This window comes from Phycodurus eques, chromosome 3, assembly GCF_024500275.1.
Source record: "Phycodurus eques isolate BA_2022a chromosome 3, UOR_Pequ_1.1, whole genome shotgun sequence".
NCBI lineage: Eukaryota > Metazoa > Chordata > Actinopteri > Syngnathiformes > Syngnathidae > Phycodurus > Phycodurus eques.
Window position 1 is genome coordinate 14,393,108 of NC_084527.1, and position 23,722 is coordinate 14,416,829.

General features: G+C 43.9%; 1 protein-coding gene across 4 annotated transcripts in view; it reads right to left on the minus strand.

Annotated features, from left to right (window-relative positions):
* Positions 1-15,210, minus strand: part of gda (guanine deaminase) — a 35,979-nt gene extending 20,769 nt beyond the window's left edge. The window contains exons 1-4 of one of the 4 annotated variants that reach the window (XM_061672195.1): positions 15,038-15,210; positions 5,069-5,157; positions 2,759-2,930; positions 2,521-2,608 (exon numbers count right to left, since the gene is read on the minus strand). In XM_061672195.1, the coding sequence (XP_061528179.1) occupies positions 2,521-2,608; positions 2,759-2,930; positions 5,069-5,157; positions 15,038-15,163 (475 nt within the window). In that variant the 5' untranslated portion in view covers positions 15,164-15,210. Of the gene's footprint in view, positions 1-2,520; positions 2,609-2,758; positions 2,931-5,068; positions 5,158-10,827; positions 10,867-15,037 lie in introns of those variants that run through there. The other 3 variants (XM_061672198.1, XM_061672199.1, XM_061672196.1) reach the window with 3 other exon arrangements.
* Positions 15,211-23,722: the final 8,512 nt, after the last annotated feature.

Consider the following 23,722-nt stretch of genomic DNA (forward strand, 5'->3'; position numbering starts at 1 on the left):
CATAATCCTAACACAAATTAAACATTACCTTCTATGTGCACCCCTAAATACCAAGGGAATTATTTTTGCTTGTTTTCTTTCAACCTAAATATTCCTGAACTGTTTAACAGAAAGGAACTTAACCAAATTCAACTGAATTTAATTCAATATTTATTCATTGTTGCTATCTGAGGTGCAACGTTTCCACTTACAATGTGGCTGAAGAGTGGAGCTAGTTCACAATAGCAAAGTCACTGTTGGAAACTTAAATTGATTAAATTGATAATGTGACTTTTCCAACCAGCATAGTGACTGTTTGGAATAAATAAATAAATAATAATTTTAAAAAAACTGTCAGGCTACTTTTATACCTCCTAAGAACCAGAACATGAGTGGAATCATTTTCACATTGTTTTCCATATGACATTCTCAGGGCATTGAATCAACTGCAATTTGACTGTTCTGGTTGTTTTACAAGACCCTTTATCAATTCATGCAAAGCAAGATAGGAAGGACAGCACAAGCCTATTTTTTGGGTGTAGAAACCCAAATAGTTCAAAGTTCAATTCATTGCCCTGAGAATGAAATGACCTGGATGAATGAGAAGATTCACAAGCACGTTCCGTATGACAAGAAAGGAGCCCAGTAGAAGGCAATAAAGTTGTTAATGGTGCCCATTCTTATGTTGCAAAAGCAGTCACATATCCGAGGTATGCGCTTCCAAGCTGTAAATATTTTGACAATGTCACCTTGGGTCACCTGTACAACTCTACACGAGAAAAGAAAGTGAGAGCTAGAAATGCTCTGCGTATGTTTCAATCAGGCGGCACGGTGGACGACTGGTTAGAGCGTCAGCCTCACAGTTCTGAGGACCCGGGTTCAATCCCTGGCCCTGCCTGTGTGGAGTTTGCATGTTCTCCCCGTGCCTGTGTGGGTTTTCTCCGGGCAGTCCGGTTTCCTCCCACATCCCAAAAACATGCATTAATTGGAGACTCTAAATTGCCCGTAGGCATGACTGTGAGTGCGAATGGTTGTTTGTTTCTATGTGCCCTGCGATTGGCTGGCAACCAGTTCAGGGTGTACCCCGCCTCCTGCCCGATGACAGCTGGGATAGGCTCCTGCACGCCCGCGACCCTAGTGAGGAGAAGCAGCTCAGAAAATGGATGGATGGATGTTTCAATCATATCAGAGCTTTTAATTGGTCCAAACCAAAAGTAGGGAAGAGTATTTGACCTAGTATGTTTGTTTTATTGGAGCAATTTTTAATTATATGACTAATTCAAGGATCCCCAAGTATCACAGTCGTCTCATAGCTAGTCACAGTCTGCAACACCCACCTCTGCCAGTCAGGCAGCCAGTGAAAGCCCACTCATTTAAACCACTGAGTCCAAGCAACACTCTCCAACTTCTCTGTGGATTGATCTTTTGGTGCCAACCCAGGCGGCCTCTGACGTTCCTGCCTGTTCTGCCGGGAATCCCCTCAGTCTTCTGCCCCCAAATACGAGTTCTGCCTTAGTATATTTGCATGTCCCTGTGGCTGTTTGGGGTTCTACTACCACGACAATAAAGTGTGTTTCCCTGTTCCCTTTCCAGAGCCTTTCATCAAAGCCTCTCTGTCCTGACTGTGAGGTTAACTACTCTTTAGTGGGACTTTAATGTGTATCATAAGGTAACTGTGTGGCTACTCACCCGTTTGTCACTGAACCTGTCAAGAGTTTAGATTAAAAATGTCCCACTTGTCACATGAGTCAGTGTACTGCATTTGGTTCCTGCACCACACAGATACCCTTAACACCAGGGGCCCCAAGCCCAAGTTTGAGAACCACTGACAGACAAAGGGTGAGAAACCTTTTTCCTTGGTTCTGAATTTTTAATTTCTTAATCTTGAATGTGTACATGAGTCGGAACTACGCCAGGATAGTAATAAAGTTATAATTACAGTAAATATGATGAAAAACACTTCTAGGCATTATATATGAAACAATCAAATGAAAAACAATATAGCGATAACTGAGCGTGCCTTGTGCCGCGTGACAGCGTATTCTTACACCCCTGTGCAAACTAGTACATTGTACGCAGTTTGTAACCTCTTAATGTCGTGAAACTCGTAAACCAAGGACCCCTTTGTACACAACTTTGAGAGCAACTCTTCTAGAGGAAGGTAGAGGAACTTTAGTCCTTGGTTTTGAATTTCAAATATTTGAATCTCCAATTTGTGAGTCGGAACCTATGCTACCTCAGTTGTAAGGTCATAAATAAACAAAACATGTATGTGTAAATCATTTCAGGGCCATTAATATAAAACAATCAAGATCCCGAGAACAATAAAAAATATATATATAATAAATAACTACAGCGCAATGATCAAATGTTTTATATTATGGGCATTTTGGGACGTTCTATGACGGTGTCTATTAGTTTTTTAAATTTGAATGGCTGACTGGATCAATTGCTCTCACAGGTTAGGTATAATGACCACCCTTCTTATTATACTCACTATCAAATTTATAAAAAAAAAAATATTTTTTTAGGACTTCTTACCTGCAATGTGGCCCAACAGGAGAGATGAGTCGGTATGTATTGTGGCAAAGTAACAAGCAGTGGTTGTTCCATTTCTCAGAGTTCTTCTCTGTGAATAACAAGGATCCAATTACAGCTTTATGTGCCGATACATTGTTTAACCAGCAGACACTCCACACATTTCCCAAACTGTAGGTTGCCTAATAACAGGGTGTGGTACTGTTTCTATGGACATCAGCCATTTTGTGGATTAACTCACCACGACTTGAGTGTAGACCTTCTGCGCAAAACTCTTGTCTTTAAAGCGGGATTCCACAGGAAAGGTGTATTTGTTGAGCCAGTCAAGCAGAGGCAAGTCCAGGGCCGTCCCAGCGTAGCTGTACTGGGGGGCATGAATGTGGGTGTCCACCATTCCTGGCATAAAGAATTCACTATAACACAAAGAGTATTATATATTACTTGCATATCCCATATCCTACAGTTGTTTTAGTTTTTTTTTTTAATTACTGTACATATTTTGTAGTATTGGATTGAAAGAACCAAGATGGCTACAAGGGCGGACTCCTTGGTAACACGTTCTCTAGTATTGTCCATGCTTCTGTCTTTTTCGTTCATCGATGTAGACATTAGCCGACTTACTTACACTAGGGAAGACTTGTTAAACATTAGGGAGTCTACTCCAAACCTTTTGCCGACTTTCACAAATCCACAAAGTTTCTTCTCAGAGATACTCACTTGTGGTGCCACTGTACTCTATGGTGCATGGAGAAGACGAAGACGGCGCCATAGAAGAAGCATACCAGAGTGCAAGTCAAGCTGCGGCAGTGAGGATTTCAAACGCCACTTCCGTCGGTTCACCTCGCAAATCTACATTCTCTACCCAACAAAATGGATGAGCTTCTCCTCACAAAGACCAGTAATGTCATGGGTGTGTGTTAGGGTTGTTGTCTTCCCACTGTCTTGTACACACCTGCTCCTGAGAGCATGTTCCCCACCTGTGCCTCATTTACCCTAATTACCCCATGCATTCTACCTCCTGTCTCATTCTTTCTGGTAGCCAGTTCGTTGTAGTTTGTTGTCACGTTCCAGCATTCCTTGTTTCCACGTAAGACTAGACCCTGTTCTGATTATTGACCTTGCCTCTTTGCGTCACGTTTTTTGGATACTGTTGCCTTTTCGGATTGCCTGCCTGTGGACCGGCCTCTGCTCGTTTATAAAACCTCTCTTTTTTTTTAAACTGTCCATTTGTATTGGAGTCGTGCATTTTGGGGCCTGTCCTCTTTTCCGTTCATGACAAGTAACGCTTCTGCTTCATGGAGACTGGGCTTTGTGAACGCATCCCTAACAACGTTGTACTTACTATTTGAATTGTCAACTGGCATCTTGGATGAATATTTACACTGTTAGATCCAACATCAGCTTCTGTGAAGACGTGTGTGTACCAACAAAGAAATTTTGCACGTTCAATAACAACAGGTCGTGGTTCACTGCCAAACTTCGTCAACTTAGCCAGGCAAAAGAGCACGCCCATCGGAGTGGGGACAGAGCCCTGTACAATCAGGCCACATCGCAAAGAGGGATTATGCAGAAAAGCTGGGAAACCAGTTTGCTGCTAACGACTCTGCTTACATTTGGTGAGGATTACTATCACTACCAGCTACAAGATATCATCATACCCCCAAGCGGAACAATAAAGGACAGGTTGACGACTTTAATAACGTCTGCTGCAGATTTGAAAAGGACACTTTCACACTCCACACCCAACCAGCTGCACCACTGACGACTACCAACACACACCTGTCGGTACACTTCTACATTATTTGTGAATGCACTGGTTTATTACGCTGCACTATTTGCATACTGTTGTTGATTATTGCCCACTTATGTGTTTGAGAACTCCACCGTTTTCACAGTCATCACTGTACCAGATCATTGCACAATTGGGGACTTTAAATTGCTCTAAATTGTTTGAGGACTGGTGGAACAGTTAGAGCGTCTGCCTCACAGTTCTAAGGACCGGGGGTTCAATTCTCGGCCCCATCTGTGTGGAGTTTGCTTGTTCTCCCCGTGCCTGCGTGGGTTCTCTCCGGGCAATCAGATTTCTTCCCACATCCCAAAAACATGCATGGTAGGTTAATTTAAGTCTCTAAATTGCCCGTAGGTGTGAACGTCAGTGTGAATGGTTGTTTTGTTTATATGTGCCCTGCAATCGGCTGGCAACCAGTTCAGGGTGTACCCCGCCTCCTGCCCGTTGATAGCTGGGATAGGCTCCAGCACTCCCGCGACCCTAGTGAGGATAAGCGGCTCAGAAAATGGATGGATGGATGGATGTTTGAGGACTTTTGCCATTATATCAGCATCACCACACGAGTGGTACACTTTCATTCCTCACTGACTCTTCACACCCATGTTTTTTATGTCCTAAATGTATATTTTGTCATACTAGTGTGGCTCCAACTACCAGAGACAAATTCCTTACTTAACCAATAAAGCTGATTCTGATTATTGCATCACTCATGGGTTGTCATGTAGTCTATGAAGTAATACATGTATGCAGTTGTACACTTACTGTTTTTCCAGATGAGTTACTGCCGATGGACTATATGCAAACTCTTTACAGAGTCGATCCAGCTCTTTGCCTTCTCCAGTGAAGGCGATCTGATGACAGAATGGACCTTGATTAATAGCCAAATGATTTATTGAGAACATAAAGGCATGCGTGGATACTGTTGAAGGGAATTCTTGTGCAATGATAAGGACCTTCATAATTCTCTCAGTTCAATGGAAGTTAGAAGGAAAGCCCTTACTCCCCCATCTGGCCACTTATGCCAGAGTAGCATATCCTCCATTTGCACACTGATTGAGGAGTATCTGCAACATTTGCACAATCAACATTGTCCCAGATTATCGCACTACTCACTTGGAAGTCTCAGCGCCCTTTGCACAATGGTCATTGCACCGGACTATTGCAATATTAGTCTTTCGAACTGCACTAAGTGCTAAAGGACTCTGCATCTTTTTGCACAATTGTCCCAAAAAAAAAATGTACCGGCATTACTAGATAACTAGCAACCCTTTATTGCTCAGTGACTGTTTTTGTCAATGTCTTTATGTCTAAGATGTGTTCTCTGTCAATTGACTGTTGTCGAACAGGAGCGGCTCCAACTACCGGAGACAAATTCCTTGTGTTTTTTGGACATACTTGGCAAATAAAGATGATTCTGATTCTGATTATCATCACCTACATAGGCTACTACTACTAATAATAATTACAAATAATAAAATAATAGTAGGAATATATTATAATATAATTTTAATGCAAAGGTACTACTAATACTACTACTAATAGAAGTAATGATAGCAATGATAATAATGCGTAGAAGAAATAATACTAATACAAAATAAATAAGAAAAATACAAATATGCTATGACAAAATTAATAATAAGAACTATAATACTACTGAACTAAAAATGATAATGCATGTAGTAATAATACTAAATTATATTACATATACAGTGTCCCCTTGCCACTTCGCGCTTCATGTTTTGCCGCTTCAGTGCTTCGCAGGTTTTTCCAAAATATTCCGAAAAAAAAGGTTTTTTTTTTAATTTAAAAAATACAGCCATATTGCGGAAAGACGCATTGTTTCATGTTGATGCGCGCGAGAGAAGGTTTTCCCTGGATGCCAAACAAAGAAATGAGTTGACTCAGAAGCTTTGTACATGCCTGTACTGTACGGGCACTCATACAAGGCGCGTGATTGGTTCCCGGCACGACATCGAACAATGAGAGCACGAGTGGATTTATCCCGTGAGCTGATTGGCTGCGCATCATTGCAGTCTCACCCAGCATCTTCCCTTGTTGTGTCTCGCCAGTCTCTCGTCCACGCTGTTGTGTTCGCAATAACCTTTTTTTGTTGAAGCGATAATTTTTTTGATTAGTTAAGCAAGCCCTTACAATGCCGCCGAAGCGCTGTGCCCCTGCGTAAGCTTCCACCGGGGCGCCCAAGAGGAAGAAGATGATGATGACCATCAGCGAAAAAATTAAACTTATAGATTTGATCAAAGAAGGCAGAAGTTATGCATCTGTGGCACGCCATTATGGCGTGAATTAATCTACAGTGCGGTACATCAAGAAAGAGGAAGGAAACATCCCCAAAACTGCTTCAAAAAGGAAGTGGAACGTGTGGTAACTCCGCGTAATAAGAGACAGGGTTATGTGCTTGTACAGGGGAATTTTGAAGCAAAAGAAAAAACAAAGACAACAACTAACCATCACCATGTTTTTCTCCAATGTAAAACCCCAGCTACACCATCAGCGCCTCCAGCAGAAGAGTCTCCGAGTGAACCTAAAGCCTCTACGGGACAAGTGAGAGCCTCACCTCTGCCACCAACGCAAGCCTCTTCGACTCTCTCAGAAGGCAATGTTGATGAATGTTAATTACTGTATAAGGTTTTATCATTAAAGATTTAAGTAAATATGTGTACTGTTGTAATCCTTTTCTCAAATATGTAAAGTATACATACTGTTTACATATTTTAAACATTCTGGTACCCACATACACATCCACAAAAATTCCTAGGGGGGAATCCTCCTTCGAGGTTTTTCACCTTTCGCGGGGGGTTTTGGTCCCCATTAACCGCGTAAAACGAGGGAACACTGTCCCACTAAAAGGATTATTAATTCATATAATACTAAACACGAATAATAGTAAAATTAATTATAAAATAAAATATTGATACATACGCCGGCACGGTGGACGACTGGTTAGCACATCTGTTTCACAGTTCTGCCTGTGTGGAGTTTGCATGTTCTCCCCGTGCCTGCGTGGGTTTTCTCCGGGCACTCCGGTTTACTCCCACATCCCAAAAACACGAGTGGTTGGTGGATTGAAGACTCTAAATTGCCCGAAGTGTGAATATGAGTGTGAATGGTTGTTTGTTTCTATGTGCCCTGCGATTGGCTGGTGACCGGTTCAGTGTGCACCCCACCTCCCGCCCGAAAATAGCTGGGATAGGCTCCAGCAGCCCGCGACCCTAGTGAAGAGAAGCGGTAAAGAAGATGGATGGGTGGATTGATACATACAACACTATTAAAGACTAATAAATATAGTAATAAATATATAATAATCATTACACTAACTAATAATAATAATAAAGTACTGGGACCAAAACTAATGCTAAATATAATAATGCTAAACTAAGAATATATACAATGATTTTGTTTTAGGAAGGTGCCATGCCCCCTGGTCATTGCTTGCATAGTCTTGTTCCTTTGGCCTAGCCCCCAACTAAGGAATAAAAGCCAATGCCTGACAAGAACCTGACATGTTTGTTTTAGGAAGGTGCCATGCCCCCTGGTCTTTGCTTGCATAGTCTTGTTCCTTTGTAGGCAGACTCAACATACCGTATTTTCACGACCATAAGGCGCACCGTATTAAAAGGCGCAGTCTCAGTTACGGGGTCGATTTCTGTATTTAAGACATACATAAGGCGCACCGTATTATTGGGCACAGGCATGGTAAAACATACGGTAGCTTACAACATGCGGTAGCATGCATGCATGCTAAAACAATGTTTTTAAAAAGGCAGCGGGAGAAAAACTGAGTTCGGTTGTACTTTATTGAAGTATTTAACAATGTACTCACGAAATTTTTGGATCAATCCTCATCCACAAATCCATTACAGTCCTCATCTTCTGTATCCGAAATGAACAGCTGGGCAAGTTCTCCATCAAACATGCCGAGTTTCCTCTCGTCATTGTCGGGCTCAGTCTCGTTGCCGGGGCGCTGTTCAGCAATGATGCCGGCTTTCGCGAAAGCTCGGACAACAGTCAAAGCAGATACCTTAGCCCAGGCATCCACAATCCATTCACATATGGTGACGTAACTCGCCCGGCGCTGCCTCCTAGTCTTTGTAAAGCTGTGTTCGCCATCTGTCATCCATCGCTCCGACGCCGCTCGCAACTTTACTTTGAACGCCCTGTTTACACCGATGTCCAGCGGTTGGAGTTCCTTCGTCAAGCCTCCCGGAATGATGGAAAGCTCAGAGTTCATTTGCTGCACTTGGTTTTTCACAGCGGGTGTGAGATGGGCGCGCATGGAATCACAGATCAACAGGAACGGTGACGCGTGGGAAAAAAACCTCCGGTCTCTTTACATACACCTCACTCAGCCACTCTCTCATTTTCTCCTCGTCCATCCAGCCCTTTTGATTGGCCTTAACGATAACTTCGGCTGGAAACAATTCTTTAGGCAGCGTCGTCTTCTTAAAAATCACCATAGGTGGCGGTTTCTGTCCATTGCCATGGCAACCAAGCACAACAGTAAAAGCCGACTTCTCGTGCCCCGTTGTGCGTATCGCTACCATGCTGGTCCCCTTCTTCTCTACAGTGTGGTTCACCGGGATGTTGAAAGTGAGCGGCACCTCGTCCATGTTGGGCATATGGTTGGGCTGGATGTGTTTGTCGGCAATCTTTTTACTGCAGTAGGAGCGGAAGATGGCCAGCTTTTCCTTGTAATATACCGGATGTTACTGCGCCACGGTAGGCTAGATGGCGCCGTTTCATAAAACGAAAGCACCAAGATGGACCTCCTTGAAAATGTACGATTTTCATTTATTCTGCAAGCATTATTGCCCTCAGTCGAATGGTGACTGTAGAGACGCTTCCCCCGGCTGTTCTTTGATCATTAATCCATTGCTCAAGTTGGTCTTCCAACTTGGGCCACCTCGCCTTGTTTCCTCGAAAACTTAGCTTCGTCTTCTTGACTTGGCGAAAGTCGTTTTCCTGCTTCCTCCACTTGCGAACCATGCATTTGTTGATCTTGAATTCTCTCACGGCTGCTCGATTCCCATGTTCCTCTGCGTAACTGATGGCTTGCAGTTTAAACTGTGCTTCGTAAGCGTCTCTTCGTGGTGCCATTTTCGGGGGTCCTTAGCCAAACCGATGTTGTTTTGCACAATGCACATACCGGTCCTATATACTTACTGGGGGCGTGCCTTTAGCGTCCTCCTTCACGCGCACCCTTCCCCCTTTAACGTCCGCATGCTGTCCGCATGCTGTCCTCAGTCACGTCCGCCTTTCCTCTATATAAGCAGTGTGTCGGCAGGAAATGCTCCCAGTCAGTCAAGCGGAGCGCTCATCAAAGTCACACAACATTTACAGATTTTGGAACCCGGTGCACACATAAGGTGCGCCGCATTATAAGGCTCCCCGTCCATTTTGGAGAAAATTTAAGACTTTGAAGTATGCCTTATGGCCGTGAAAATACGGCAATTCTAAATACTACGTATAACAAAAACAATACTACAACTGCTACAACTACTACTGACACTAAAAATAATTATTATAGACTACTGTCACAAACACTAAATATAAGGAGTGTCACTAGGTTTTATGGGGAAGGGGAGCTTACCCCCAAGGAGATGCACAAGATGTGAGCGAATGTACTGCGCGAGCACTATATTTCACAAACAGTTAACCAAGATTGAAAAATTGCTTCTTAATATTTTTGGACAGATTTTAAAATGGTACAATACATGGTAAAAGTTCAAAGTCACCGTTAGATTCGTAGTTTTACTTCAGTCTGTTTTTTTTAAAACAGTATACAAACACTGTAGGTTTACAGCATTAACCACAAAAAAAAGAAAACAAATGTACACATTGTTACAGTGTATGCACAACTGTATGCAAAACAAAGGTCACTGTGTTGTCACAAAGTCAGCCAAGCCCTTCCTTTTAAATTAACAAAAAATGACAGAATAATATCCCTTCGAGGAATTAACACACTCAAACAATGACTCATTGGATGAACACAAATACATTTTGGGCAGGTTTTCCATCCATTTTATTTGTGTAACTCCCAACTCAAGTTCAGCAGTTCCATCTAATGTGATATAATTGAGTCAGCCAAACCCATTTTCATCAAATACAGCCAAAGTAAAATAAGTACACGAAGTGGCCTAAATTGATTCACATCAGTCCAACTCAAATTAGTATAATTAGTCTAAAATGAAATATTTTTGTGCTTACCCCCCTACCCCAATTTATTTCACCCAACACAAAATCTGGTAAATGTGTTATTGAAAACTCATTCACATTCTTTGGAAATGCATTTTGAAATTACATGCTTACATTTTTAAGCTTCTTTGTAGATGTATAAAACACCTTTGAGTCCAGTCACTCATATAGCAACGCAGTTTAATTCATCTTGAATTAACACATTTTAAGTACTAGAAAAACATCTTCGATGACTGACAGTCTTGGGATTGTGAGCACACACCCTGACTGTCCCTTATGAAAAAAAGTTAGATTTACAGCTCCTGTACCTTTACATTTAGCTTGGGTCCATCCAAGTTCATAATGATCCTCTGGAAAAACCCAGGTGTACTTCAGGTTTTCTGGAAAGACTAGATGAAGTGCCCCGATGAGCCAAAACAGCATGATCAACATCATGATGACACTGCCAGCATTGTTGAGGACTTTAATGCCCTCGATCACAATTCACACAGCCCCTGGCTCGTCATGTCCATCTTTTCGGATTGTATAAATCTTTAACTGTGGTGATGTTCCTTTCTGCATCCTTAGCTACCACAGGCTGAACAACACAAACACAGAAAACAAATTAATTAAAATGCAACACATGGGGGACAACAAACAGAAATCCATATACAACATTACATACAGCAGTTTAAAGCAACAGTTTATCAGTTGTTATGGTCAGCTGTAGCCTAACATTAACGTGGGTCCCCCTTCCCATGGGCTCACCACCTGTGGGAGGGGCCATAGGGGTCGGGTGCAGTGCGAGCTGGGCGGTGGCTGAAGGCAGGGACCTTGGCGATCCGATCCCCGGCTACAGAAGCTCGCTCTATGGATGTGGAATGTCACCTCTCTGGCAGGGAAGAATCCCAAGCTGGTGTGTGAGGTCGAGACGTTCCGACTAAATATAGTCGGACTCGCCTCCACACACAGCTTGGGCTCTGGTACCAGTCGTCTCGAGAAGGGTTGGACTCTCTTCCAGAGTTGCCCACGGTGAAGGCGACGGGCAGGTGTGGGTATACTTATTGCCCCCCGGCTCGGGGTCTGTAGATTGGGGTTCACCCCGGTGGACGAGATGGTAGCCTCCCTCAGGCTTCGGGTGGGGCGACGGGTCCTGACCGTTGTTTGTGCCTATGCACCAAACAGCAGTTCAGAGTACCCACCCTTTTTGGAGTCCTTGAATGGGGTGCTGGAGAGCGCTCCCGCTGGGGACTCCATCGTTCTGCTGGGGGACTTCAATGCTCACATGGGCAATGACAGTGAGACCTGGAAGGGCGTGATTTGGAGGAAGCCCCCCCCCCCCAATCAGAACCCGAGCGGTGTGTTGTTATTGTTATTGGACATCTTTGCTCATCACGGATTGTCCAGAACGAACACCATGTTCAAGCATAAGGGTGTCCACACGTGCACTTGGCACCAGGACACCCTAGGTCGTAGTTCGATGATCGACTCTGTAGTCATGTCATCGGACTTGTGCCCGCATGTCTTGGACACTCGGGTGAAGAGAGGGGCAGAGCTGTCAACTGATCCCCACCTGGTGGTGAGTTGGCTCCGATGGTGAGGGAAGATGGCGGTCCGACGTGGCAGGCCCAAACGTATTGTGAGGGTTGCTGGTAACGTCTGGCAAAATCCCGTCAGAAGGAGTTTCAACTCCCACCTCCGACAGAACTTTGCTCATGTTCCGGGGGAGGCAGGGGACATCGAGTCCGAGTGGACCATGTTCCGCGCCTCCATTGCTGAGGCGGCCGACCGGAGCTGTGGCCGTAAGGTGGTCGGTGCCTGTCGTGACGACAATCCCCGAACCCGTTGGTGGACACCAACGGTGAGGGATGGTGTCAAGCTGAAGAAGGAGTCCTATCAGGCCTTTATGGCCTGGGGGACTCCTGAGGCAGCTGGTGGGTCCAATGCAGCTTTGGAGGTCACTGAAACAAAAACTTGGGTATGGGAGGAGTTTGGTGAGGCCATGGAGAATGACTTCCGGACGACTTCGAGGAAATTTAGGTCCACCATCCGGCGTCTCAGGAGGGGGAAGCAGTGCACCATCAACACTGTGTATAGTGGGGATGGGGCGCTGCTGACCTCGACTCCGGACGTTGTGAGCCCGTGGAGAGAATACTTCGAAGACCTCCTCAATTCCACCGACTACGTCCTTCGGCTGGCCTGGGAACGCCTCGGGATCCCCCCGGAAGAGCTGGATGAAGTGGCTGGTGAGAGGGAACTCTGGGCGTCCCTGCTAAAGCTACTCCCCCCGCGACCCGACCTCGGATAAGCGGTAGAAAATGAATGGATGGATGGAATACTGTCACTGATGGTGTAGTGGTGCACTCGCCTGACTTTGGTGCGGGCAGCGTGGGATCAGTTCCCACTCAGTGACGGTGTGAATGTGAGTGCGAATGGTTGTCCGTGTCTATATGTGCCCTGCTACTGACTGGCGACCAGTTCAGGGTGTAGTCCGCCTTTCGCCCGAAGTCAGCTGGGATAGGCTCCAGCGTCCCGCGACCCTAACCAGGATAAGCGGTGTTGACAATGGATGGATGGATGGAATACTGCATTAACAGACCAGTGCGGTTAATTTGAACAATACCGTACTCACTTTAATGTACGCACAACACTTGGTCACAAGCACTTAAATGCTTTCGCCCAACTTGATTCGTTTTCTGAAAGAAAAAAGGGAGTAAGGAGGGAAGGAGGGAAGGAGGTCACGTGCCAGGTGCTACTCGTCTCTCAATGGGCAATTTAGCTACCCTTTGGTGTTTTAACAATATACTGTACTAGAAATGCCCCATAAATGGCCCGCCTTGCATTCATACGCCGATTTTTGATAAGTGAATAAAGCACAAACATCACTGTACTTTCAATTCATACATACATTCAACAGAATCGGCAGGTGGGAGAGGGGGGCTATGCGGCGGTGGCGTCTGCCCCCCAAAAATTATTAATAATTCATGTTCGTAGATTCCGTACGTACTTGTACACTTTTTCCAGAACACGTTCTGCAGTTAAAACACTAGTTAAGAGTAACCACAAACACGAGTAGTCCTACTCAAACTCCATTCTAGTGTAGGCAATCTTAGCAGTTAAACCTACCATAGCTAGCTAGCCCATAATGCCTGCCCAACTACACTGACGGTCTTCGCGGTCTTTTTTATGAAAGGTTATTTTAAAAAAGAAAACACACACAAAAACAATCAGTACTCACCATGGAGGGAAATTACAGCTGTCTTTCTCCGCAGCACAAATTGTCGAATGTCGATAAAGCAAGCAAGCTGAGAGCGCAAGGAATAAGTGTCTTGAGCGTTGCAATGGGTGGTCCCAATTAAAATTTCAAATCAAACACATTTGTTTTGAGTTCATGAATGTCAAAGTGAAACTATTACTTCAGCTTAACAAAAAGTACATGCATAAATTGTTAATTAGATTTGTTTTACAAAATTAAACAAAAAATAAATATGTTGCATGAAAGTAGGGCTTGAATCATTTTTATGAGTCCAATGTAATCAAAATCAATTTAACAGCTGCGGTCTCCAGCGACTTGGTGGGAGGAAGCATCAATGAATGGCATCTTTTTTTTTTTTATCCGAGTAGCAAATTGGTCTATCACTCCGTTGGGACCCAGATGCTAAAGTTGCTGCAACACTGTGAATTCTCCCCCTTCAAGATACATTGAAACACATTTAATTAATAAAAAATCATTATAGAGACTAATGACATGACTTTGGCTTACAACACAATAACTGTTTGCTCCCAAATACTTTTGAAGTTGCAGCGATTATATTTTGGGCGGATATGTGACTAAAATGGTTGGAGAAAAATATCAATTAATTTTAACATTAAATAATAAAACATATTTGGGACATGGTTAATTTGGCTCATATTGATCTCTTGGCTCTCTTCACTTTCTTATCATAACTCTCCTAAATCAAATTTCAAGATAAATAAGTTTTATTTAACGCACCTTGACTGAAATCTTCCATATTTCATACCCATATTGCGTTCCATATGATTTCTAGACTGCGCCTCAAATGGCTTAATTTTGTGAAATCCTTTAGACTCACATTTTCAGTAGATGTCGCTTCTTTCTACTCATCCGTTCCGATTCCTCCAGTTCAATATGGGTGGAAGAGTGGTGATTATTATTATCCACTGATGACAAGTAAGTCAGAAGTGAATGAGCTCAGCTCCTGTTTCATGGTGTGAATTTATGCATAAAGTTCACTCTATAACCTGACTCATCTTTTATGTAAAGAGCCAGGAGATTCGCAAGGGCATTGTGAAGCCAGGAACGTCACAATGAATGATAAGATGTTGCTCCACAGTGTTACCAGCCAGGAGCGTCACAATGCAGGACTGACCAAAAGCAGCGTGAGGGGGAAAAAACTGAACGTCGGACATCATTAAGTTTTTCAAGAAAGTAAGTCTTCATTACTGGCCTAACAACGCCACTGCTAAATATAATAATGCGGAAAAAAAAAATAATAATAAATCCAATAATAATCCTACCGTTCCGTCGGCATTAACTCCCAGTAGTGCATCTTCCAGGACCTGAACTGCCTCTTCCTTGGTGGCATGGATCAAAGTGCCCCTGAAGACGCGCTTCCTCGCAGAAGCTTCGTGCGGGTTCGCCATGACGCCTTCAAAGCAGTGACACACACTCGCGCGCACAACTGCAGGTAGCAGACTGCGGCTTTGAGTCGTATGTCTCCTCCACCAAAGCGGCGACGCGTTGGAGGGGACGCACCTGACCGAGGAAGGGGTGTTCAGCCAATCGGAGCGCGAGGAGCTGCAGGGTGTGTCGACACTTGCAACATGGGCTGTGTAGTTCCAATTACGTAATGCATCAGATCTTTCTCTTTCTCCAATTTGAACTCACACCAAACATTAACAAGAGACGTAATATCGACACCTACGGGAAACTGTATAAGGTTTACTTGCACAATGTAACAAGATCCAATACAAGATGGAAAGAGCACTATTAAAAAAAAAACATTATGCTTGAGTGAGCAACGCATTTATTGTTGTTGTTCAGACAACCAACACTGGGCACAATGGCAAATTCATATTTTTAAAAAAAATCATTCATTTGATATGATTTATTCAAGTTCCGTTTCTCAGATTTTGCTACTATGTACAGTATATTCATTCATTTTCCGTACTGCTTATCCTCACTTAGGTCGCGGGCGTGCTGACGCCTATCCCAGCTATTTTTGGGCGAGAGGCGGGTTACACCCTGAACTGGTTGCCAGCCAATCGCAGGGCACATATAAACAAACAACCGTTCACATCTACAGGCAATTTAGAGTCTTCAATTAACTTACCATGCATGTTTTTGGGATGTGTTATTATTGACCAATAACCATTCACACTCGCATTCAGGCTTAGGGAAAATGTAGTGTTGTTTTGATTTAACATAACATGATTTTTGGGATGTGGGAGGAAACCAGAGTGCCCGGAGAAAACCCACGCAGGCACGGGGAGAACATGCAAACTCCACACAGGCGGGGCCGGGGCTTGAACCCGGGTCCTCAGAACTGTGAGGCTGACGCTCTAACCAGTCGGCCACCGTGCCGCCCAGGTTTGGACCCTGAACTTTCCAATTGTGTGCTAATCACTCCATGTTGCGATGTTGCAAATATGTACAGATATTTGTGATTCTTTTATACATATGTTATTGTGTACTGCTACTGTCCACTTTGCTGCTGTAAAAGCCAAATCCACTACAAAGAGACTACCATATATGAAAGGCTTATTCTATTCCAAGTATTCAATGCATTACACTGACTAGTATCTAATGTTTTGCGTATGTCACGGTTTGTACCAAACGGTATTGGACTGGACCCAAAAGCAGTCTGAGACTGAGGAAGCAGTTGGAAGGGGTTTATTTGGGAGAAGCGCGAGGTCAGGAATTCAAAGGCGTGATGGTGGTCCGTAGGAGCAGGGAGCGTGTGGGAGACTGGAGCTTGAGCAGGTGAGGGAACTTGGCAATGTGGCTGGAGCAAGCGTCGTGGCAGGAGACACAGGAGGGCACTGGAAGAGGAGGAACAACAGGGAGTAAGTACGAGCACGGGTATCAGAGAATCTTTTCTTACTATCATGAGCAACGCGTCGGCCGGTGTACCGCGTGGGAGTGAGAATACTCTGGCGCTGGAACACCGGAACTGGCAGGCTTAAGTGCAGGCAGTGATGAGTGCTCATTGGAACCAGGTGCACAGGCGAGGAGGTAATTAGTGCTGGAAAGAGATGGGAAAAAGAGGCAAAAAGCGCACCCCACGCTTTGCAGAGGAACTGCACGGCACAGATCATGACAGCCTACCCAGTTTAATGGCAGTAGGTAAACTATGAGACATGTAGCACTTGTTATGATGCAATTACAAGTCATTAATACCTCTCCGACAGTGTCAATCAAAAGCAAGCAGGTTTATCTAATGATGAGGTGTATATTAGCTTCATAATATCACAATGCTGTATTTATAACACGTATAACAACTGTTTTAATCCTTTATAAGGTGAGGCAATACAACTATTATAGACTATTCAAGCAAGCCCAGCACATGGAGGTCATAAACACTGCTGAGCCACATTATATCACATTATCTTTGAGGAAATTGACATATGAACTCAGCAGTTCAGTTAAAACTCATTTTATTGTAATTCAACTTTTTGGGTGTTTTTGTCTTCAGTGTAGCCCTAGTCCTATAACAGAAAGTCCTCCCAATTAATTATTCCAAAGTACCAAATCATTAGTTATACAATAGCTCGACCAGTGATAAATGCTGTTCACTGAGCTACAATATACTGAGAGGTAAATGTACTGCAGGTGACCCAATCTGACTTTTTGGATACTGGACTTTTTTTTTTTTTTTTTTTTTTATATATCAAGTGCAAAGGTGGAAACAGCGATAGCTTGGTGACGGTGAGTGGATGAATGACCAGTTATATAATTTAGCCAATGTTTAGTGTAGATATGCTCAACTATTAGCACTGGTTAGAACAGGGGTCACCAACAATGTGCTTGCGGGGACAAGGTAGCCTCTAAAGAACACATGAATAGCCCATGAGCCTGTTCTAAATTGTTGCAGAAATGATCATTTAAAAATGTAAACCCTTGCAGATACTTACAGAAATAAAGTGTTATATATAAATAATCTGTTTCCTACCTTTTTCGATCACTGATAATTATTGTGGGAAATCAGTAACTCATGGTCTGTGTTTTGGTTTGGGTTGTGTTTGGTTTTGCTCCATGTTTTCCTGTGTTCCATGTTTGTCGTGTGCTCATTTGGTTGTTGTGTCCACCTGTTCTCGTCTACCTTGTGTCGACCAATCAGCTCTCTCCAGCCACTCGTGTCTTGTCCAGGTGTTCCTCGTTGTCTCGTCAATCTGTTTGTATTTAGATCCCTGGTTTCTTTCACTTCTTGACAGTCCATTGTCACGTCTCTTTGCAGTATGTCATTCTCAGGTGTCATTGTCTCTGTCTGTGCCATGTCATAGTCGCCAGTTGTCGCTCAGTTATTTCATCAGCAATGTCTCGTTTCTTGTTTTGGGTTTACGCAAGTGTTTCTTGGTTACTTTGTGTTTTGATTTTGGAATCTGTTAATTTGGCATTTAGACTTTTTCCATGATTCTTGTTTTCCTTTGTTTTTGGAATTAAATATAATTTTTTTTAATATACTCCTGCACGACTGCGTTGCCTCCCTGCTTCCCTGCACTTGGGTCCTCCATGTTCTTTCCTTACCTTCCTTGCCTTCGAACAAATCCCAAATGTGACAGAATGACCCGACCAGAACAGGACCCAGCAGGAAAAACATGGCGTCACCCTGGACACCAACAAACTGCCTCCCACTGTCCTCAGCCTGCCAACCATACCTACCCTCCTCCAGTAAGCCCTATCGTTCAGTCTTTTGTGTCCTTTTCATCTGTGCCCCCCACTTGTCCTAGTTATTCACCATGCCCTATTATTTTTACATCCACATGGTTTTTTTTTTCGATTCAGATTTTTCTGATTGTGAAGATTGCCCCGATTTAGTTAACCTCCTGTCTGATTCTGACTCTGACACAGATTTAGATTTTGCTGGTTCCTTCCCTAGTTTATCCTGCCCTCAACAGTTTTTGTCACAAACCCCAGTGAGTCCAAATCCTTTCCGTCTGACCTTTTCTAGGGCACTCGTTTGGCCATCTACCCGGGACCGCCGCATGGGGGCCAACGGAGGCGCCCAAGTAAGGTTAAAATTTTGTCCCCTCATTTTTTTTCCCCCCTGTTCCCAAGTCACTTACTTTTTCACCAGTTCCCACACGTTGTTCCACGGCTCCAATTAAGTTACGTCTATTCAAGCCTGCCACCACTTTCTGTACCACCCATTTTTCCTAGTTCACATTCCCGAGTCCCTGTGCACTCTGGCCCTCTCGTACCCTCTACTCTCAAACCTCAATGGCGGCAGGCTGAGGAAGCGACTGCAGGCCCCGTTCCGGCTCCTCGGCTGCCGCGCCAGGCTCCCGTTCCGGCTCCAGCTCCTCTGCTGCCGCGCCAGGCTCCCGTTCCGGCTCCTCGGCAGCCGCGCCAGGCTCCCCGTTCCGGCTCCTCGGCAGCCGCGCCAGGCTCCCCTTCCGGCTCCTCTGCAGCCGCGCCAGGCTCCCCTTCCGGCTCCTCGGCAGCCGCGCCAGGCTCCCCTTCCGGCTCCTCGGCAGCCGCGCCAGGCTCCCCCTCCGGCTCATCGGCAGCCGCGAGAGTATTTTCAAGAGGGGAAGTAAAAACAAACTGTGATTTAACTGGGATGTGGCTGTGTATAGAATTAACAAATCACATTAAAACTCACTTTTTATTGTAATTAAACTTTTTGGGTGTTTTTGTCGTCAGTGTAGCCCTAGTCATCCTTTGCAAATATACAGTAGTTGTATGAGAAGTTTGGCATTCACTAGTTGAAATGACACTTTCAGACTTGTTCTTTTTTTTTTGCCTTGAGTTTTCGACATCCACCCAACCATTTTCTGAGCTGCTTCATCTCACTAGGGTCGTGGGCGTGCTGGAGCCTATCCCAGCTATCATCGAGCAGGAGGCGGGGTACAGTTTTAGACAATGTGATATAATTTGTTTTAAATTATTTTAATACATTTTTGTAACAAATTAACAGTAAGTCCTCCCAATTAATTATTCTCAAGTACCAAATCATCCATGCATCCATTTTCTGAGCTGCTTATCCACACAAGGGTCGCGGGCATGCTGGAGCCTATCCCAGCTGTCATCGGGCAGGAGGCGGGGTACACCCTGAACTGGTTGCCTGCCAATCGCAGGGCACATACAAACAAACAACCATTCGCACTCACATTCAGACCTACGGGCAATTTACAGTTGTCAATTAACCTACCATGCATGTTTTTGGGATGTGGGAGGAAACCCGAGTGCCCGGAGAAAACCCACACAGGCACAGGGAGAACATGCAAACGCCATACAGGCGGGGGCGGGGATTGAACCACGGTCCTCAGAACTGTGAGGCAGACGCTCTAACCAGTCGCCAGTACCAAATCATTAGTTATACAATAGCTCGGCCAGTGATAAATGTTGTTCACTGAGATACAATATACTGAGAGGTAAATGTACTGCAGGTGGCCCGATCTGCATGAAGCTATACTGCAGCATATTTTCTTAGGGTGACTTTTTGTATACTGGACTTTTTTTTTCTTTTTTTATATCAAGTGAAAAGGTGGAAACAGCGATAGCTTGGTGACGGTGAATGGATGAATGACCAGTTATATAATTTAGCCAATGTTTAGTGTAGATATGTTCAACTATTAGCACTGGTTAGAACAGGGGTCACCAACAATGCGTTTGCGGGGACCAGGTAGCCACTAAAGAACACACGAATAACCCATGAGCCTGTTCTAAATTGTTGTCGAAATGATCATTTAAAAATGTAAACCCTTGCAGATACTTACAGAAATAAAGTGTTATATATAAATAATCCGTTTCCTACCTTTTTCGATCACTGATAATTATTGTGAGACATCAGTAACTGTCATGGTCTATGTTTTGGTTTGGGTTGTGTTTTCTTGTGTTCCATGTTTGTCGTGTGCTCATTTGGTTGTTGTGTCCACCTGTTCTCGTCTACCTTGTGTCGACCAATCAGCTCTCTCCAGCCACTCGTGCCTTGTCCAGGTGTTCCTCGTTGTCTCGTCAATCTGTTTGTATTTAGTTCCCTGGTTTCTTTCACTTCTTGTCAGTTCATTGTCGTTGTCACATGTCATTTCATCACCCATGCCATGTTTTTGGGTTTACTCAAGTGTTTCCTTATTACTTTGTGTGTTTCCTTATTACTTTGTGTTTAGATTTTGGACTGTTAATTTAGCATTTTGACTTTTTTCATAATCCTTGTTTTTGGAATTAAATATTTTTTTTATATACTCCTACACTACTGCGTTGCTTCCCTACACTTGGGTCCTCCATGTTCTTGCCTTGCCTTCCTCGCCTTCGAACAAACCCCAAACGTGACAGTAACATGAATATTAATTATTAATAACAGAATTAAAAGTAATATGAGCAAATTTCTTCAGTCGTGTATAAAAATGGTAGTCCTTTGGATTCATCAGTACCTTGGAAGCAGCTCTCAGTTTCAAAGAGGTTGTTGACCCCTGGGTTAGAACAACCTAGATGGAGGTCAACAGATAGCCATCGCACAAAGGGACAAAGCAGGCACTAAAGGAGTGTGTGAGGGAGACGTCTGATGCTATTAAAAGTCAATCCTGTGAGCTTGATGATTCATCCTTGCATAGCTGTCATTGCGATGTGATTGAGGAAGGAAAGGGAAGAAACCTTGTGATAAATGCATCAGTGCCACATGATGAATGATTGAAAGTGCTGGATCCACAGCATGCAAACGTGTCCGCAATGCAAGCATCCGCAAATAAACGCAAGAAAAAACATGCGTTTCGTGCAAAGCAGCTGCTAGGGTTGACATGATCATTTGATGGGCATGTTTGTGTCATGTTTTATAGCTTTTGCTAATGGATGCTACTGCTGATCTGATGCCCACAACTACTAATATAAAATATGAGATCATTTGTTTCAGTAGTTCAATACAAAATGTAAAACTCCTATACAGGTGCTGGTCATACAATTAGAATATATATATTCTGCTTATATAGAGAAAAGGCGGACGTGACTGAGGACAGCATGCGGACGTCAAAGGGGGAAGGGTGCGCGTGAAAGAGGACGCTAAAGGCACGCCCCCAGTAGGTATATAGCGCCGGTATGTGCATTGTGCAAAACAACATCGGTTTGGCTAAGGACCCCCGAAAATGGCACCTACGAAGAGACACGCTTACGAAGCACAGTTTAAACTGCAAGCTATCAGTTACGCAGAGGAACATGGGAATCGAGCAGCCGCTAGAGAATTCAAGATCAACAAATCCATGATTTGCAAGTGGAGGAAGCAGGAAAACGAGCTGCGACAAGTCAAGAAGACGAAGCTGAGTTTCCGAGGAAACAAGGCGATGTGGCCCGAGTTGGAAGACCAACTCGAGCAAGGGATCAATGATCAAAGAACAGCCGGGAGAAGCGTCTCTACAGTTACGATTCGACTGAGGGCAATAACACTTGCAGAATAAATGAAAATCGAACATTTTCAAGGAGGTCTGTCTTGGTGCTTTCGTTTTATGAAACGGCGCCATCTAGCCATCTATCGCCGGGCGAGTTACGCCACCATATGTGAATGGATTGAAAGCCGGCATCATTGCTGAACAGCCGCCCGGCAACAATGACGAAAGGGAACCCTGCATGTTTGATGGAGAACTTGCCCAGCTGTTCATTTCAGATACAGAAGATGAGGACTTTGATGGATTTGTGGATGAGGATTGATCAAAAAATAACGTGAGTACATTGTTAAATACTTAAATAAAGTACAACCAAACTCAGTTTTGCTCCCGCTGCCTTTTTAAAAACATAGGCTTGCATGCATGCTAGTGTATGTTTTAGCGTGCATGCATGCGTGCATGCATGCTACCGTAGGTTTTAAGCTTTACCATGCTGGCGCCCAATAATACAGTGCGCCTTATGTATGTGTTAAATACAGAAATAGACCCCGTAACTGAGACTGCACCTTTTAATACGGTCCGACGCCTTATGGTCGTGAAAATAAAGTATTTCAAATGTTTCTTTTTTTAAATTTTGATTATAACTGACAACTAATGAAAACCACAAATTCATTACAGAACATTAGATTACTTAAGACTGATACAAAATAAAAAATTTCTAGAAATGTTAGCCAACTGAAAAGTATGAACATGAGAAGTACGAGCATGTACAGCACTCAATACTTAGTTAGGGATCCTTTTGCCTGAATTACTGCAGCAATGCTGCGTGGCATGGAGTCGATCAGTCTGTGGTACTGCTCAGGTGTTATGACAGCCCAGGTTGCTCTGATAGTGGCCTTCAGCTCTTCTGCATTGTTGGGTCTGGCGTATCGCATCTTCCTCTTCACAATACCCCATAGATTTTCAAAAACAGGCATACCATGGTCCTTAAACCAAGTACTGGTAGTTTTGGCACTGTGTGCAGGTGCCAAGTCCTGTTGGAAAATGAAATCTGCATCTCCATAAAGTTGGTCATCAGCAGGAAGCATGAAGTGCTCTAAAACATCCTGGTTGACGGCTGTGTTGACCTTGGACCAACCCCAGCACGTCACTGCACCCCAACCCATCAGTGACTGTGGAAACTTTACAATCAACCTCAAGCAGCGTGGATTCTGTGCCTCTCCTCTCTTCCTCCAGACTCTGGGACCTTGATTTCCAAAGGACATGCAATATTTACTTTCATCAGAGAACATAACTTTGGACTACTGAGTAGCAGTCCAGTCCTTTATGTCTCTTTGTGAATCTCCCCCACATTTTTGAATGGGTTTTGTTTCACAATCCTCTCCAGGGTGCGGTTATCCCTATTGACACTTTTTTTTTTATACCATATGTTTTCCTTCCCTTCGTCTCTCTATTAATGTGCTTGGACACAGAGCAATGCCTCTTTAGGAATGACCTTTTGTGTCTTTCCCTCCTTGTGCAAGATGTCAATGCTTGTCTTTTGGACAACTGTCAGGTCAGCAGTCTTCCCCATGCTTGCAAAGGCCATTTAAAGGCCTTTGCAGTGTTTTAAGTTAAGTAGCTGATTAGAGTGTGGCACCAGGTCTCTTCAATATTGAACCTCTCCAC